The sequence below is a fragment of the Lepidochelys kempii genome, chromosome 1, assembly GCF_965140265.1.
Source record: "Lepidochelys kempii isolate rLepKem1 chromosome 1, rLepKem1.hap2, whole genome shotgun sequence".
NCBI classification, from domain to species: Eukaryota; Metazoa; Chordata; order Testudines; family Cheloniidae; genus Lepidochelys; species Lepidochelys kempii.
In genome coordinates, this window is record NC_133256.1 from 274,696,296 (window position 1) to 274,713,075 (window position 16,780).

The following is a 16,780-nucleotide window of genomic DNA, read 5'->3' on the forward strand; positions in this document are numbered from 1 at the left end:
CTACCAGCTAAATCCACTGCTTGTTTTAACTCAAGGCTGTTCTATATTCAGCTCCAGTCTATACCTCTGATTTTGTCTAATCAGTTTCCCTGCCTTCTGCTCTGCCAATGAGGTCATTCATCTCCAGTTCCCAATCCTGTCACCATGCCTTTTTCACATCATCTCTAGGTAATGAATGTCCTCTTCATCCTGATTTTACCACACCACCATTCAATCCTCCAAGACAAAACCTTTTCACCACTTAATCTAGCTTTTGTTTTCTGCAAGAATCTTAGTATCTCTGATACAAAGTTCTTCTCTGTAAAGTTAAGTACTTGCAAAAGTTGCAAGAAAACATGCAATTATAACTCACAGGTTTCCTGGCATAAGAGCCCTGAACTATTCTTTCCCAGTTGTTTATATATTGCTGATTGACTGTGAATGAAAGCTGCCTTTGAAATTAGAGATCTGAATTTTTTTAGTGCATTTAAAGTTCTCTTTCATCCCCAGAATTTTGATAAATAAGATTACTCTACAGGCTAGTTTTCCAGAGCAAGAAAGCAACAGGAGTTCTCCTGTATAGCTTAATTTGGAATCAGGAAGCCAAACATATTTAGACATTCAGGGCCAAACTCTTGGCTAGTATAAATTCATCTGAATCCAATGGAGCTACACCTATTTACATGTACTGAAGATGTGTCCTCAGGCAGATTTGCTACAACTTTCATTAAAAGGGGAAGATTTTAATTTTGTCAAACAAAAAGATTGGATAAAAGTTGGAAGTTGAGGCCGTATGAATTATGTGTTACAAAAAGTTGTACATATTGGGCCTGATACTTCTCAGCATTACATTGATTTTACACCTTAGTCCAAACACCTTTTAGTCAGTGGAGTTACACAAGCATAAAAAACAGTGCAACTAGGTGGACCAGGCCCTATTATTTTTATAAAAGCTATCATCCTGAATTGTTGTTTTAAATCAATTTGTCCCACAAGTTCCATCTTTCCTCCAACAGTTCTATTGATGAATCACATACATGGATAGAATCTTAGAATTGCAGCCAATAAGAATAATGTAGCCTTTTTCTGTTGGTTTTACTTTTCCTGATACCTCACCTATTCTATTTGGTAGAAGTAAGCAGGTAAGAAGAGCATTTTAACCTTTGACCAATGCTTCTTCCTTAGCTCTGCTGTTATTTGTGGTGGAGGAGTTGAGAAAGAGAAAATGAGCATGTGTGCTTAAAGCAAGATTCCTATAAGTTCCAAAGTTGCTTTTAAAAAACGTCCCTTAGATAGAATCAGAATGGAGAAAGGTTAATTCTGTTTACATGCTAGCAAAATGGGTATACACTTTTGTTTGTAGTGGGCGAGCTTGAAGCATGATGACTATCTCTGCCATTGGATGTAGAATGCCTGACCAGTAAGAGGAAGCAGCATAGCCTGACACCAACACTTCAGCTTCCACTGGTGAATCTGCAAAGGAGATCTCTGTAGCGCAGACTAGTGAAGATGCCACGGAAAATATTCAGCTTTTGGATCCCGAGTTGAGTTTTGCAAGGCTGGCAGTTAGAAAAATTTCCATTTGTAAACATAGCACATTTCATAGGTAAATCACTACTAAAATGGCATTTTGGAGTGCTATGTTTGTCTCAGTCATTTTATGAAGTAAAACCACATAGCAAACCACTCTGAAAGCAAAGCGAGGAAAATACAGATCATCAGGATATGTAAATTTAATAAAAATTGTGCAAAACTTTGTGTGCAATACAAAAATAAGGGTTACAGAAAAAAGGCTATTGCATACCTCTATCTACAAAAATAGGAAGCTTTAGAAACCTGCTATACCTGGATTCAGAAACAACTCTGAACCACTACTAACTGAGATTATTTTAGAACACTATTCTAATTGCTAAAACCAAACAATATTTCCAGCCAAGAAAAGTAGAGAGAGGTGTTGTATGAATTCCAAAGAAATATCACAACAGTGAATTGTTCTCATGGGATCTCAAGAGATTTTAAAGACATAAGAAAGTAGAGTAATTATTACAGAACATTCCTTTAAGAGAGAGTTAATTTAGAAGAAAAGTACAGCTATAGTGGCATAATCCTCTGTATCTCTCTCTTGTAAGTGGACACAATGAAAAAAACGATAACATTTTGCTGAGAAAATCTTAACGCAGGACCATATTTGTGAATGCTTGCGCCAAATGTCATTTGCCAAAATCCTTAGAGTAACCCTAGACAATCATTCTAATGATTGGTTTCACTCTTATTCCTATTGCCTGTGGTTTTTTTTTTAAATAAATATGATTAGGACTGTGTAGAATTAGCTGACTACTCAGTATATGAACGAGGATGCAAGTAAATGAGTAAAATAAAACAATCTCCAGAACCTTGGAATTTTTACAAATGAAAACACTCCATACTTAACTCCAAAGAGGTCAAGTCTTATGATAGTGTTACAGAAGTTATTCATGACATACACATAACTTTTCTCCAAAATGTGCTTTGTGCCCTAAGCTTGATAGTGCTCAAAGGAAGTTATGGGTCAGAAGCCAATTCCTACATTTTGTTTTGAATAAAAGACTACAAAGTACAGATGAGTGAACCTCATAAGCTTCAGAGGTTACACTTGGTTCACATAAGCACCAGAAATGCTTGGATGCTTACCCAACCCTTTTGAAGTTCCCAATCCCACCCTCTCAGCAACCTCAAGAATCCCCAGCTCTTGGCACCTTCAGCCCTCCTCTGGAAGGCTCCAAGATCCCCACACAGTCTTCCTTCCAAAGGCTCCCAGAATCCTGCTGCCTTCTTACCTCTGATTCCACCGCTCTCTACAAGATCCCAACCAGACCACTGTCCCTACACGTTCCAGGTGATGTGCCCACGCAACCAAATCTCCCACACATCCTAACTTTGTAAATAAAGCTAGGGAACTCAAACTACAACAGCTTTGTTAGACTGTGGCAAGACCACAAAGCTTCTGTATCTAAATAATATTGCACTTGGAGCTTTCTCTATTAAACATAACTCAGAGTATATTGACCTCCAGATGTCCAATATGGGATATCACCACCAGAGAATATGCTACAATTGCTGGAGGCTGCAGCTTTATCAGAAGAAGAGAAGCCGGAGAGAAAAATTAATAGTGGAACAGGATAAATGTTGAGGTATTGCCCAAGGCAGAGATTTTCAAAATTGAAGTGCGGTTGCACATTCTGCCCTTTTGAAAGACAGGCTACTTTTTAAGTGTCTAAATATGGACTTCAGAACATAGTTTTAGGCTCCTGGTTTTTTGAAAATCACAATGTAAGATGCTTAAGGTGGACACAGGATACTTAATTATTAAGACGATCTATCTTCATAAGACCCACTGCTAGCCACCTGCCTTGACCTGAGTCCCCACATTCTGCGCCTCCTGGCTTCAACTCTTCTTTAGAAACGAGTCCTATGAAGCTCTAAAAACAGTTGGTCCCCGAGTGTCTTGTCAGTCTAGGACTTGGATCCACTATTCTTTTGAGATCTGCACTCAATCTACCTCTGTTTAGAGAGGTTTTGAGAACCTCCAAATGCTGGGCCCTCCAAAATGTCTCTCTGTTGGACAGTCACCCCTGCAGATCAATAATTGTCACTGTTCGTGTGTCAAAATTTATTTTTTGTGGGGGGAGGGTACAAAATAAACAATTAATGTACGGACCCACAGAAAGCCATATCAACAGCTTTTTTGGCTCCTCAACCCAAGGTGCAGTCATGCCTAAAACTGAAGGACTTGATTGATACAGGGCCAGGGAAATCTGCCTGTTTGTAAGCAAAGATAATACTGTATTTGCATAGTCTCCATAAGGAGATTTGTGATGTCTTTTTTCCCTTTTAAGAATCACAGGAATAAATTATTAGAACCTGACAAAACTTATGGACTCTTTACAGTCAAAGAATGCACATGGTTACAAGATGCACATATTCTGCCTGTTTTGTTCCTAACATCATTTGGTTTTTGTTCCTTCCTTCCTTCCCTCTTCCTTTAGGAGCTCAAGAACTGATAAGAGGGGGGAAAAGGCTTAGAGAAATAAGGTATACACTTCAGGCTACCAGGAGAAAGAGGAAAAACAGTGAGGAGAAAGTGGGTGGGTTGAGCTACTTATAGCAGCTGTGACTGACAAGCCATCTTTGTCTCCTTACTTCCAGGTAGTTTGCAACATGAAGGATAAGTCCTAAGTAGGCTTAGGAAAGAAAGGTTGCATGACAAATCAATAGTTTAAGAGCTGTGTAACATTGTTCTATTTCGTAAGAAGATAATAGTAATTATTTTTCAAGAGAGGATTGTTTCATTTAGTAATGTTCTCAAATATTTCTTTTATCACTTTTCTTAAGATTGGAAAAAGTGAATGCTTCTAAAGTTTAAGCTGATGCTGAATATATCTATGAATTCTCCAGGACAGCTCTCAAAGACAAGAGCTTCAATTGGAAGCAAGAATTTGTTATTTATTAGATTTTATTTTGAAATAATTTGGTCATTCTTTTCTATTATTGCTACATTAAATATCCATGTTCCTTTAAAAACAAATGAATTAATGATGAATAAAATTTCTCCTCACATTTAGCCTGTGGGTTAGAAGATATCCCGTGTTCTAAAACTAAAAGGATTTCATGAGCCAAGCTACAAACAATGAGATACATATGGATTTTTGTGTGGAGAGAGAAAGAAAGGAAATTGACACTTCACTTTCCTCCTTTGTCCCTCTAAAAAGTATTGATATTAAAGCCAATTACAATACTGGCTGCATTGATGACCTCTTCTCACAGAGTATGGAAATGGATGTTGATACAATTAGCACATTCTTGGCACACAGATCTCCAAGTACTTTAGTAAGAGTGTAACCCAAAGTTCTTGACTCTTTAGAAGCAACTATATATAAAGCCCCTAGGCTATGGGCTGGAAAAGATTAGCTAGACCCCACATTACCTCATCTATATAACGATATCATACATGCCATGATAAATTTATATAAGGGAGCAGATTATGATAAATCTATATGAGGGTTAAATGGGAGTTCTGGGTAATTAATGGCAGACAACTGGATGGAGAAGCTTACTATAGTATCTCTTGGCATTTCAATTGTATAGATGCTAAAAGCATGACAGCAAAGATGTATAAAACCCTCAATCATTCCAGACACAGAATTTCTTGTCCTTGATGTACAGGAACACCTAGAAGAGTAGTTAATATGGACAGGAACTTGCAGAAGAAATAGAGGGTCACCCATATTAGTAAGCCAGAATGCAATCATTGGAGCAGCCAGGCAGGGAGAAAGCACTCCTAGAGTTTGAAAACAGATGTTACAGAAGTCTTCTTCCCCACCAGTCAATGTACCAAATATTATGTGACCATGTTAAATAACTGAGGTGACAGATCTCTGGATATTTATACATTCTGGATGACCCTTTAAAGGCAAAATATACCATCAATATACAAAAATATACTAATTTTAATTGGACACAAAAATATGTGAATTTAGGGTTAGACTCAATTCCAGTTCCCGCCTCCATGAGTTCAGTGACTCCCCTGACAACAGAGCTAGTGCAGGTCTATTGCAGAAGGATGAGCTGAATGCAAAGAATTGGCACCTCATGCTCACTGCAGCTGTGCAAGGCCTCCTGATGCAATTGTACTGAGAAACAGGCAAAGTGGAAGGATCTATCACTGCATGAATCCTCACCTGCCTTTTCACTTTGTAACATGCCATAGAAACTGCTTTGCCTCCTAGCCTGAAGTAATCACTCCATGACCCTGGGAGGGGTAGAAAGATTCCTCCCGTTTACATCTGTTCTGTGCCTGACCTGGCCATTCAGGCCAGGTGCTTGACTCTGTATTTGCACCTAGATGAGCAACTATTAAGAATATTCAGGTAATGACATGATAGCACTCTGATATGGAATACACGCTATAAACACCACTGTTATTCATTTTAGAAAAATACTATAATAGTTGGAATAAAGAGAGATTCCAGGCCAGATCTCCATGTGGTATAAAAGGCCATAGCTCCACTGACATTAATGCAACTACACTGATTTACACTAAATAAGGATCTGGTTCACTGGGTGTAAAATGCAATACAACATATGTGCCTTTCCCTTCTTTGATATACGTGAACAGATATTTTCCTCCCTGTGTGAGAAAGGAAGTTCTGCAACTTTCTAGTATTGAGTATTATTTGAGAGAAAGATGGGAGCAAACAACACAGTTGCTCTTTATGTTGGATACGTTTTAAAATCCCAAACATTAAAAGGTAAAATTTAAGCCTACTCTGCTGGTTCAAACCCCCATTTATGCCCGCAAAATTATTTCCGGGTACTTGTGCCTCTGTTTGATTTGCACTCTCAAAAGGGTGGCTGTCCTTTTGAAAATATACCCCTGAAAAGTTTATAGCTACTCAAAGACTGAAGAAAAACTAATTTTGATTGTTAAAAATTATTCCAAGTCATAAGTAATAAATTGTATGTCTATATAATAAACACCATTCCTGTTTTGTTTAATCCAGTGCAACTCTAACTTGGGTCCTCAAAAGGTGGCTGATCCTCAGGTCACTAGATACTGGTACAGTTCCATTTTGATACACGGCAAAGGCAAAAATATTTTATAAGCCCTAAGAACACGTGATCTCTGGCCAAGGAGGGGTTAACCACATCAGAAGTAAGTCATCTCAACCTCCCTTTTGAAGTTATGGTGGGATTTTAACACAGGACTTTTGCAAGCACTCATGAGCTCCATACAGTACATCACGGCTCACCCAGATCCAAATGTCCATGACAAAGCCATATACAGTTCCATGGAGCCAGCCACAATGAGTTCCTTTCTTGTACTTGAAATCATGACAAGGAAAGCAGGGTGAGTGAATGAGGATGTGCAGAAAACTCAGAGAGCTCCAATTACAGGTGAGTAACTTTCTTCATCCAGAATTGCTCCTACAGATACTCAGTTTCCATCCAGTTTCCAGAAGTGTGGTAGGCTGTACTGTGTAGTATTTAATTCACACTGGATTAATTCTCCCCTGAAATGACCCTCTGACTGGCTCTGAGCGACAATTAAATCCTTGCTGGAGTCTACTCTGCCAACTGCTTCCAAAAACAGAGCCCCAACCGTGCAAGTATTTTCCAAGAGGAGTTTCTGTTGTTTTGCAGGAAAGTGAAGATGATGTTGCATAAGGTTCCTTTTCCATGTTTAGTGAAAAGATTTGGCTGTTGGCAGTTGTTCGATTCCCTAGATGCTGTAGAACATTGCCTAAATGTTTTATATATCAATTACCAGGTTTTGAACTTTACTTTATTGCTCTGTAATTCCTTTGGTGATCTTTGTCATCTCTTAAAAATGAATATTTTTTGCTCAAGTTCAGTCCTCTGAAACTTCACTTATCCTCCCTGAACTGCCAATATTATTGACAATTATTCCAATTAACCTCTACCCTGATATAACGTGACCCGATATAACACGGGTTTGCATACAACGTGGTAAAGCAGTGAATGAGAGGAGGTTGGGAAAAGGATGCCCCCCATACTCACCTGCGGTGGGAAGCTGAGCACCGTGGCTGGGAGCTGGCAGAGTGGAGCAGGCTGGGGCTGGGCTGCTCCACTTCCCGCTACTGGTGAGCATGGGACCTTTCCCCAACCTCCCCCACCCCGAGCGACACTGGAGGCAAGGAAAGCGGAGCAGGCTGGGGCCGTGTCGCTCCACTTCCCGCTGCCAGTGAGCGCAGGGGGCGTCCTTTCTCCAACCTCCCCACACTCACAGGCGGCAGGAAGTGGAGTGCCGCGGCTGGGAGCTGGCGGAGTGGAGCGGGCTGGGGCCAGGCTGCTTCGCTTCCTGCCGCTGTCGGCGAGTGCCTGTTAGGGGGCAGGGTGTGTGGATAGCCGTTGGGGCAGTCAGGGGACAAGGAGCAGGGGGGGCCAAAGCAAGTTCGATATAACGCGGTCTCACCTATATAGCACGGTAAGATTTTTTGGCTCCCGAGGACTGCGTTATATCGGGATAGAGGTGTAGTTCCTGTGGTACTGCAGATGGACGTTCTGGAGTACTGCTTCTTTAGCCTGTTCCTTCCCAATTTCACTATCCCTTTCTTCATTAACTATTCTTGTATTAAGGACCCTGATCCTCCTTGTCATTTTCCAAAAGACAGGTGAGACTGCTGAATCGTTTAGCAGCTTTCTCCACATCCTGTTGTTGATCGTGGTGGTTTGTTTATTTATTTAGTTATCCCTTAATGTTAATTAGCAGATCTATTTTCCTTTAATTTCAAATATGTTTTTCTTTTAGAAGTTTGCATCCATCAGTGTCATAGCTCCCAATCTGCCAAATGACCCGACTGATTACTATGTTGGTGACATCACACCTATTCGGGAACCTGGGGACCACTTGTGAGGGTCAAGGCCAATCCATATTTTCTCCAAAAATTATGGTTTTGTAATATTTTTGAAACTACATTGTACCTTTTACCCCACAGGGTATAAAATATTATTAAAAGGGTTACAAAACTGCACATTTTTGGACAAAAAGAACCACTTGCTCGATCCATTTATTTGCCTTCAGGTTCTAGAAATAGATAAGGTTCCACGGTGGGTATGTCATTAAAAGCATAGTAGCACTGGAACATCAATGTGACCAGGAATCCAATAATCCATAACAAGTACATTTAAATGAATTATATACACAAAATGTAACTGTCTCTCACTCTCTCGGAATATCTAGGACACCCAACATACAGTTCTAATGTAGGTAGGTTTACTGTTGTTTTAGGCGAGCTTTTATGTTAACAACTGTGCTTACTTCATCAAATGTAAAATCATCCACATTTACTTCTTCATAGTCATCTTCCACTTCATCACTTTTAACAGCTGCAAGAGCACTGGCTAGTTTCTTCCGCAAGAGGAAACCCTTCCAAAATGCCTAAACAAAAATTTAAAGCATGTTATACAAGGCCATAGATCAAACCCAAATCCAGATTCTCTATGTTATCCCATTAGGAAGATAAAACATCTTAGACCTTGGTTTAATAGCTCAATGATCTGTTTTTTGAACTTTATGTGACATTTAAAACTACAAGACAAATTAAATGCCAGCATATGTCTAAAGCTCAGAATACTCAAGAGGTTTTCCTCAAGTAAGCAGAATGGAATCTTGAAACTCCCTCAACTACAAACCTAGGTCAACTAATTAATTATTTGACAATTCCTACAGGGCCTATTCTAAGCTGAGGGGGAAGAAGATATAACAAAAAGTTGAGTGTTCACTTTCAAATTACTGAGAACAAAAATAAAAACACACTTATACCAAATTTTCAGTGGTTACAAGTGGCAATTGTTGTTGTCATTTCATGTAATTAACCTAAACCAGTCAACCACATCTTCACAGTTACTGTCTACTCTACTTTTTTTTAAGAAAGAGGCTTTTTATCATCATCTAGGTAAAAAAAGAACATACAGCAAAAGAATGAGCACTTATATACCAGAACATGATGCAAGTCATTAGGAATATGTGCAAAGACATACTGGATACGTTAGGATAAAAGGTACATTATACATGGGAATATTATTTTTTATAACTGTAGTTTTATGGATCATGGTTTTAAAAGGAAATTCCTGTTTTATGGTAGACAGTGTTAGAACTTGGATAGCAATTTTCCTTGCTCATTGAGAATGTCCTATACTGTATCAATTAGAGGATATTGCCATTTCCTCCTCCCTCTCAAAAATTATGTGCAAATAATAGCCCTGTATCTGTTTTGCCTTATCATTTGCAGTGTGCTGCCATAAACTAATGATTTATCATAAACATAATGAAATGCTGAGACTGAAGATCTGCTTTCCTACTGGTTACTCTGTTGGGCTTTAACTACTAGGAACATACAATTAAAGTTAAATCAGGAATACCATAGCACTTATGATTGGCTGGGTTAAAAGCTTGTAGATTGGGTTATAGCCTCAACTCTTCCAGAGCACATGTGGCAGGAAAGGGCATCCTCATGGGTAAGTGACCTGTGCTTGGAGAGCCCATTTCTAGAATTCAGAGAGAAGGAAAAGACAGCATTTCCCCACAATGTTGGTCCTTTCCTGACACCCATTCTACATTCCCAGAAGACAAGTCACGTTGAGCAGATGCCACAATGTGATGAAATCCATGAGGCAAGCAGTAAAATTTTCTAAAGTAGGATACTTAGTAGATTAAATCCTATTGATATTTAAATAAGATTTAGGCTTCAAAGTGCCTAAGGTATTTTTGAAAATGAGACTTAAGATCCTAACTCACTTAGGTACCTTTGATGTTTTCACCCAACACACACAATATGGAATAACTTTCAAGATAGGGTTTACATAAGGCTAAACATTCTGGCAATGTCCCTTTAATTTAAAAAGGACTATACAGATTTTAGAACTTAGAATGTTCAGGGTACATAGCATTATTTTCCTAAGTCACCCCAGTAAAATTAAAATCAAGCATCAACTAATTTAACCGATCAGTATTTTGTAAAAGACAAAAACTTGTGATGCTTATACAGGATTTTATTAAACAAAAAAAAAAGGGTTTTCTGCTGGAATCATCTGTTTGGTTCAAGGAAAAAACTGAATGAACATTACTTATAAATACAGCTAATCAATCAGATCATTCCTTACTAAGTCTAACTGTAACAAATGAACAGAACACTGTAGCAAACCAACCTGAATAAGGGTAGCAGCTTTATGCTTCTGTTCTATAGCATCTGTGAGTTGATTACTTTCTTTTTTGCAGTAGACAGCGTTTCTCCTGGCACGGTACTTCCGCCAAGCACACTGGATCTCTGTTGCTGCCATATGTAGTCTAGCACAGAAATTAATATCTCTGCGAATTATGTAGCCTCGCCAATATGACTGGCTTAGTGTAGCTGCCAAGCTATCAACACCAGAAAAAGAAAGTTTTATGGAACTGAAGACACTACCAGTAATGATAAAGAAGTTCCCCATTAGATATTATGCATACATGTGTTTATCCACACACAATGGTTGAGACTCTTGGAAAACGCATTTTCAGCTTCTACCTATTTTTACTTTTTAAACAACAAGACTATTCCAGAAAGTAATACATTAGGGATGCTTTTAAATCTCCACAATGATTTAAAACAGCTATGTATGGGGTGCCATGTAGTTAGGCTTAGGCAATCATCATATAGTTTATAATTTCATACGGCAATCCTAGTGGTTAAAGTATTGTTCAAGTTCCATTTTGCTTATTGTTTAAAAAGTACAGTTATTAATTTAAATGCTATAAAACAGTCTTGATTATATTACAATCAGACTATTCAGATCTGTCAAATGGTTGCTGCTTTCTAAAGGTTTGGGGAATTCAAGAAATCAAGGCACATGCTCCCTACAGTGATCTGCAGATAATTTTTTTACAGAGAAGTTAATGTCTAATGGCAGTTCTAAGTTATCTCAAAATGTTAGAAAAAAACCCTAGCATCTCTTATATCAACAAACCAACGAAAAGGCAGAAGAACTGAGAAACACCCAAAAATTCTATATTGTTATATTTTTCTTCTTATTTAGGTATAGCTGCTTAAAATGTGAAGCAGCTTACAGTGAAACAGATACTCTAAAACAAGTCACAACCTCCCACAGGAATATTCTGAAGTCAACACGTTAACTCAGAGATAAGTAAATATCAAATGGAAAATATGTGGCTTTTTAAAAATCTTAACTTTTAAGAAAATACTTGGGAAATTTTTAAAAATAATTGATATCACCACAAAAAAGTATATTTTAAAACCTTGCTTAAGTACTGATGAGCAAGCGCAACCAGGGGTGGGGAACTAAGGATGCTGGGGGTGCAGTAGCACCCCTGATTTGAAGTAGTTTCTATCACATACAGGGTTTACACTTTTGTCCAATAACTTTCAGCACCTCCACTATAAAAAATGTTCCACCACTGGGTGCAACTCACAGTTAAGAGAATGGCTTTCTAACAGCAGAATTCCTGAAATATTTATATCAGAAGATTAACTAAAAAACTTTAAATGCAACGTTTAGAAAAGGATTTAGATTTTCAAAAACACTAAGGTTTCATAATGGGCTACTATGCTCCCGCTCATCTCCACTGGAGTCCATTGTGAATTCTGCAGTCCTTCTCAATGCATACATTCATAATAAATTAATCGATTCCCACGTACAACCAAAAACAAAAAAAAACCCCTAAAACACAGGGAATGATGTCTGCATATTGTACTTCTAAGGAAACCGAAGGAACATACCTTTCAGTGTTGCCCCTCACAATGTACCCCAGGCTTGTACATGTACAGTGTATTTTTGAAACTGGACACCTTGTCATACCGGAACTTTTATGTACATAGGACCAAATCTTCACCTCCCATTCTACCTGTGTAGCTGGAGTCACTACAAAGCAGCTAGAAAACTGCCCTAAACAGCAACAGAGCATTCCACTTCACACAGGAGAATCCTTAGATGGCACAAATCAAGTGTAGCTGGCTCTATGCTCCCCAACCCCTCTTGTATAAGATGGAAAGAGGCAGGTTGGGAATGCCAAAGGCAGGACAGATAGTTGGCTCTTCAGTCAGCACAGCTGCATGTGATTGGCCTAGGGTCAGGAGAATGGAGAAACAGTTTTATCACCACCTTTCCCTCCCACCTGCTCAACTGTAAACTCAGCACAGATTAGGACTGAGCCCTAATGAAGTTCAGAAAAAAAAAATCTTACTAACAATGGTAAAAAAACCTCTACACTATTGTTTCTTATTGTTGTATACAATTAGGCAGAGGGTTCATGTATTTAGTACCAAGAAAGGAAAAGTTAGATAGAAGTCACATTTAAAATTTTCTCCTTACTTTTCACGCAGTTTTCAATTCGAATATATTTTTAAAATATTTTTTAAATGCAATCACTGACAAAATATCACAGAACTGTCATACATAAAGGATATTAATTTTAACCATGATTAGGGGACAATAAGAGTTAAAACTTCTTATTAAAAAAGTACATAGGAGGTGAACAGAAAAGACAAAGGGTTTTTCTACATGGCAAGTTACGGCACAGAAAGCCTGTGTGTAATATATAGCATACTGCACTTTGAAGTAGAAGAATGCTAAGCCACACTCCAGGACTTTCACTGTGGTCCACCCAGGATGCTGCTGCATGGCAAACTAGTGCGCCGTAGATTCACAGCACAGTAACTTGCTGTGTAGACAAGCCCTTAATAGAACATAATAGTTGTAAGTTTGTATCCCATTGGAAACTATTTTGAAAACTAACTTTCCACATTACATTTATGCAGAAATGGAACTGGGTTTTTATGGCAAATATTTGACATTTATATCTTACTTTTCCACACTGTTCTCAACATATTGGAGATTCTCTCCCTCATTACTTGCAATGACTGTCTCTCTGAATGTGTTTCTTGTTTTGGGGGTTGATATTTTTCTGTTATCTTTGTGCTCCCCTTTGTGACTGATGCAACATTCAGTACTCTTCTTCTTTATTTTGTGCTCTTGATTACTTTTTTTTTGAGGCACAGGTACGGAGGAGTTAATGAACATAGGCTGAATGTGGCGTGTAGTAATCCATCTTTCAGAAGGATTCAACAAGCCCTGCTTATTTTCCTTTGCACCAGCGATAAAGAGGTTATTTTGCTGTAGCCTGTCGGTGGCTGTTTGCTTCAAATGATCTTGCTGTGCTTCTGGTTCATCTCTGTCAGCGATGTTTAGGTCTCCATATTCATGTGCACATCGGTGTTCATTACTAAGTTTCATCAGCTCCTTAAAATACCAGCACTGACTCTGTGCAGCATCCAAGGCAGAAGCATTTCTGAAGAAAGATAAAAATGCAGTTACATTTATTTCAGACAATTGGAATTATATTTTTAAATCAAGCATGCCTTTATTTTCTAACGTACATAAGCCACGTATTGGATGAGTTTAGCACACACATAACATTGTGAACACTGAGTACTAAATGACTCCTGCTTTAATTGCTAATTTATGATATTCTTAAATGGTTTCTTTCCCCCTCTTTATTTTTCCAGTATCTTGAATACACTAACACACATTAGTTTGTTTATTTTACTAAGCCAGTAGCTTGATTAGAAAATTATTTTTTCTCTGTTTTCAGACTTTAGGTTTGAAATACGTACTGGGGTATCTATTTCACTGAAAATTTTAGTGTGGTTAGGAGCACATAGTGCAGCAAATTCTGGAGGATTTGAGTCTATTTTACTTACACCAATAACCTTACGAATCTATTCTAAAATAGGAACTAAGCAAGACAAAGTAAAGATGGTACTACATATTTCTGAATCTAGAGCAGAACTTAACAAAACTCAGACTCCAACCAACAAGCCTCAATGTCTAGTGAGGGTCTAAAAGAGAATAAAAAGACTATTAAAAAATGGAGAAATGCAACAATAAAATACTATGGCAGGTTACCATTCTCCACCAGCTTGCTGGTTTCAAAGAATTACTCAGTGGCCTCCCACTTCCATAGCTGACTGCTGGTGAAGTTTTCATGGATTTTTGCTGGTTTGTGACTGGTAGGTTTAAATGCACTAAGGCATGATAATCAGCTTAGAGTAGAGGAAGGAACATAAGAGGAAATGAGGCACGCAGGGCACTTGCCTTCCTGTTTGGCTGCTGGGTCCATAGTCCTACTTTCCTTTCCTCTCTCCACTAAGTATGGCTATGTGTTGTAGCCCTTACATGAATAGGAGGAGTAAGTGCATATAATAACCAGGTACTGCAGACAGAGGAGTATGTCTTGCTGATCGTCACTTACATAGAACGAATGCAAAGCATTAGTCAATAAATATGTCTGGGGTCAGTGGCACAAGAGAAGTGGAAACCTAGAAGGCTCCTGTACAGGATCTGGCAGAATTGAGACCTGCAACTGTCGCAGAAGAATGAAAGCAGTACACTTGCCGTATTTTCTTATCGAAAGACAAGGCTTTCGTAGTGCCTGGCTATGTAAAAAGCCACACACTGATTTTCCTTATATGAACATTCCTCTACTGTATTTCTACCAAACGTATGAAATGTTGGAAACTGAGTCAGGCCATGCTAGAAAGGCAGCCTGATTCTTTTCACCAGTTTGATTCTATTGACTCAAAGGGAGCTTCACCAGCATAAAACCGGTTTAATAGAAATTAGGTATATGCACTAGAACCAGATAACTTACTGCAGATACATGGGCCAAACAACTTGAGAGTCTTGTTGCCCATTAGGCAGCATTTCTCTTTCTTGTTAAAAAAATTCCAAAACAATGGCAGCACTTTATCTATGAAGATTTATTAAAACCAACAGTGCTGTACATTTGCTTGAGGAACTAAGATAAATTACACCTGCACCTGCTGACTTCAACACAGGAAAAAGGTTGACATGTCTGAAAATGAAAGAAATATTGTTAAGGTTTAGAAGAAGATAGATCTATTGAAAACATGCCAAAAGGTTGGAATTGCATTTCCCAAATGCTGCAAGATATACTGCATCAAAGAAGTTTGTTGATTATGATGGGCTAAATGCTATCAGCTCAACAATAGACACTATGTTTGAGACCATCACCAGTGCAACTTCTTCTGAAAATGCCAGTCTAAGCCAGATTATTTTCATCATATCTCACAAACTACTTAAACATATCTTAATACCATTTGGCCAAAAAAAGGGGGGGGGGGAAGAGTGGTAATATTAATGCTTGTTACATTCCTTGTTGAATCCATCTAGTAAAAGTTCACTGACAATCTGAAATTTCTACATGTGTTGCAACCCAAACATTATGCAACAGCCCTCATAATTTCTGAAGTTCAGAAATGCCAATAAATGTAACAATGACAACATTACTAGAAAAAGTGATACCATTAATAAACAATCTCATATCCACCACTTATTTTTGAATTTCAGATTGGCTGTCAGAAATTTCCATTCCACTCACTGAGTCAGAATTTACGGACAATACTACTATTGACACTCATTAAAACACCAAGCAAAGACTGCACCCTTGTAACTGGAAACCTGAACGTGAAAGTAGGAGCTGTAAACTCTCTTAAGGAAGTAATGGGAAACAATGGTCTGGGTTTGAAAAATGAGAGAGGAAGGCACTGTGGCGGGTGGGACACATCCCTGTGGCGCCTCCTGCTGGTTGTCCAGGGAATTAGCGTTTCCAGCCTCCGGAGCGCCTTCTGCTGCCCCCTGGCAGCACCCCCACAGATCTGGGTCTCCCTCCTCACCCCCCAAGGAACCCCCACCCTCTATCCCCACCTCGCCTCAGTATATGGCTACTGCCAGTCACCATCTAGCCCCCACTTCCTGAGGCAGACTGCAGTATAATTGTTATTCATCATCGGCAAGGAGGGTCTGGACCTGCTGCTTCTGCCTACCCTTGGGCTGCCCAGTACCCTTTTCCTAGGTCTTCATCAAGGCCTGCAGCCTGGGGGTTTCTCAGGCCAGAATTCCCCAGATCCTCTGGCCTTTCCCCATCCCTGCTCCACCCACAGGTACCCTGCTCAGATCCCAGCAGTCAGGGCCCTCCCTCTCAACCTCTAGAGAGAGGCTGTCTCAGCTTCTGGCCCACTGCCCTCTTATAAGGGCCAGCTGGGCCCGGATTGCACTGGCTACAGCTGTGGCTGCTTTCCCCATCAGCCCTGCTTTTCTCTCCCACAGCCCTCTCCTGGACTGCTTTAAGCCCTTCTAGGGAGGAGCGGAATGGCTACACTCCGCTACAGGCACTTAGTCAAATTCTGCTGCTCTAATCATCTGGTCATTACAAACACCATTTTCCGCC

General features: G+C 39.2%; 1 protein-coding gene across 1 annotated transcript in view; it reads right to left on the bottom strand.

The window, feature by feature from the left end:
- The window catches only part of LRRIQ1 (leucine rich repeats and IQ motif containing 1), a 179,997-nt gene that overhangs the window by 88,220 nt on the left and 74,997 nt on the right, over nucleotides 1-16,780 (bottom strand). Inside the window, exons 16-18 of the mRNA XM_073327613.1 lie at nucleotides 13,337-13,819; nucleotides 10,687-10,897; nucleotides 8,798-8,917 (exon numbers count right to left, since the gene is read on the bottom strand). Of these exons, the coding sequence (XP_073183714.1) occupies nucleotides 8,798-8,917; nucleotides 10,687-10,897; nucleotides 13,337-13,819 (814 nt within the window). The remainder of the gene's footprint in view (nucleotides 1-8,797; nucleotides 8,918-10,686; nucleotides 10,898-13,336; nucleotides 13,820-16,780) is intronic.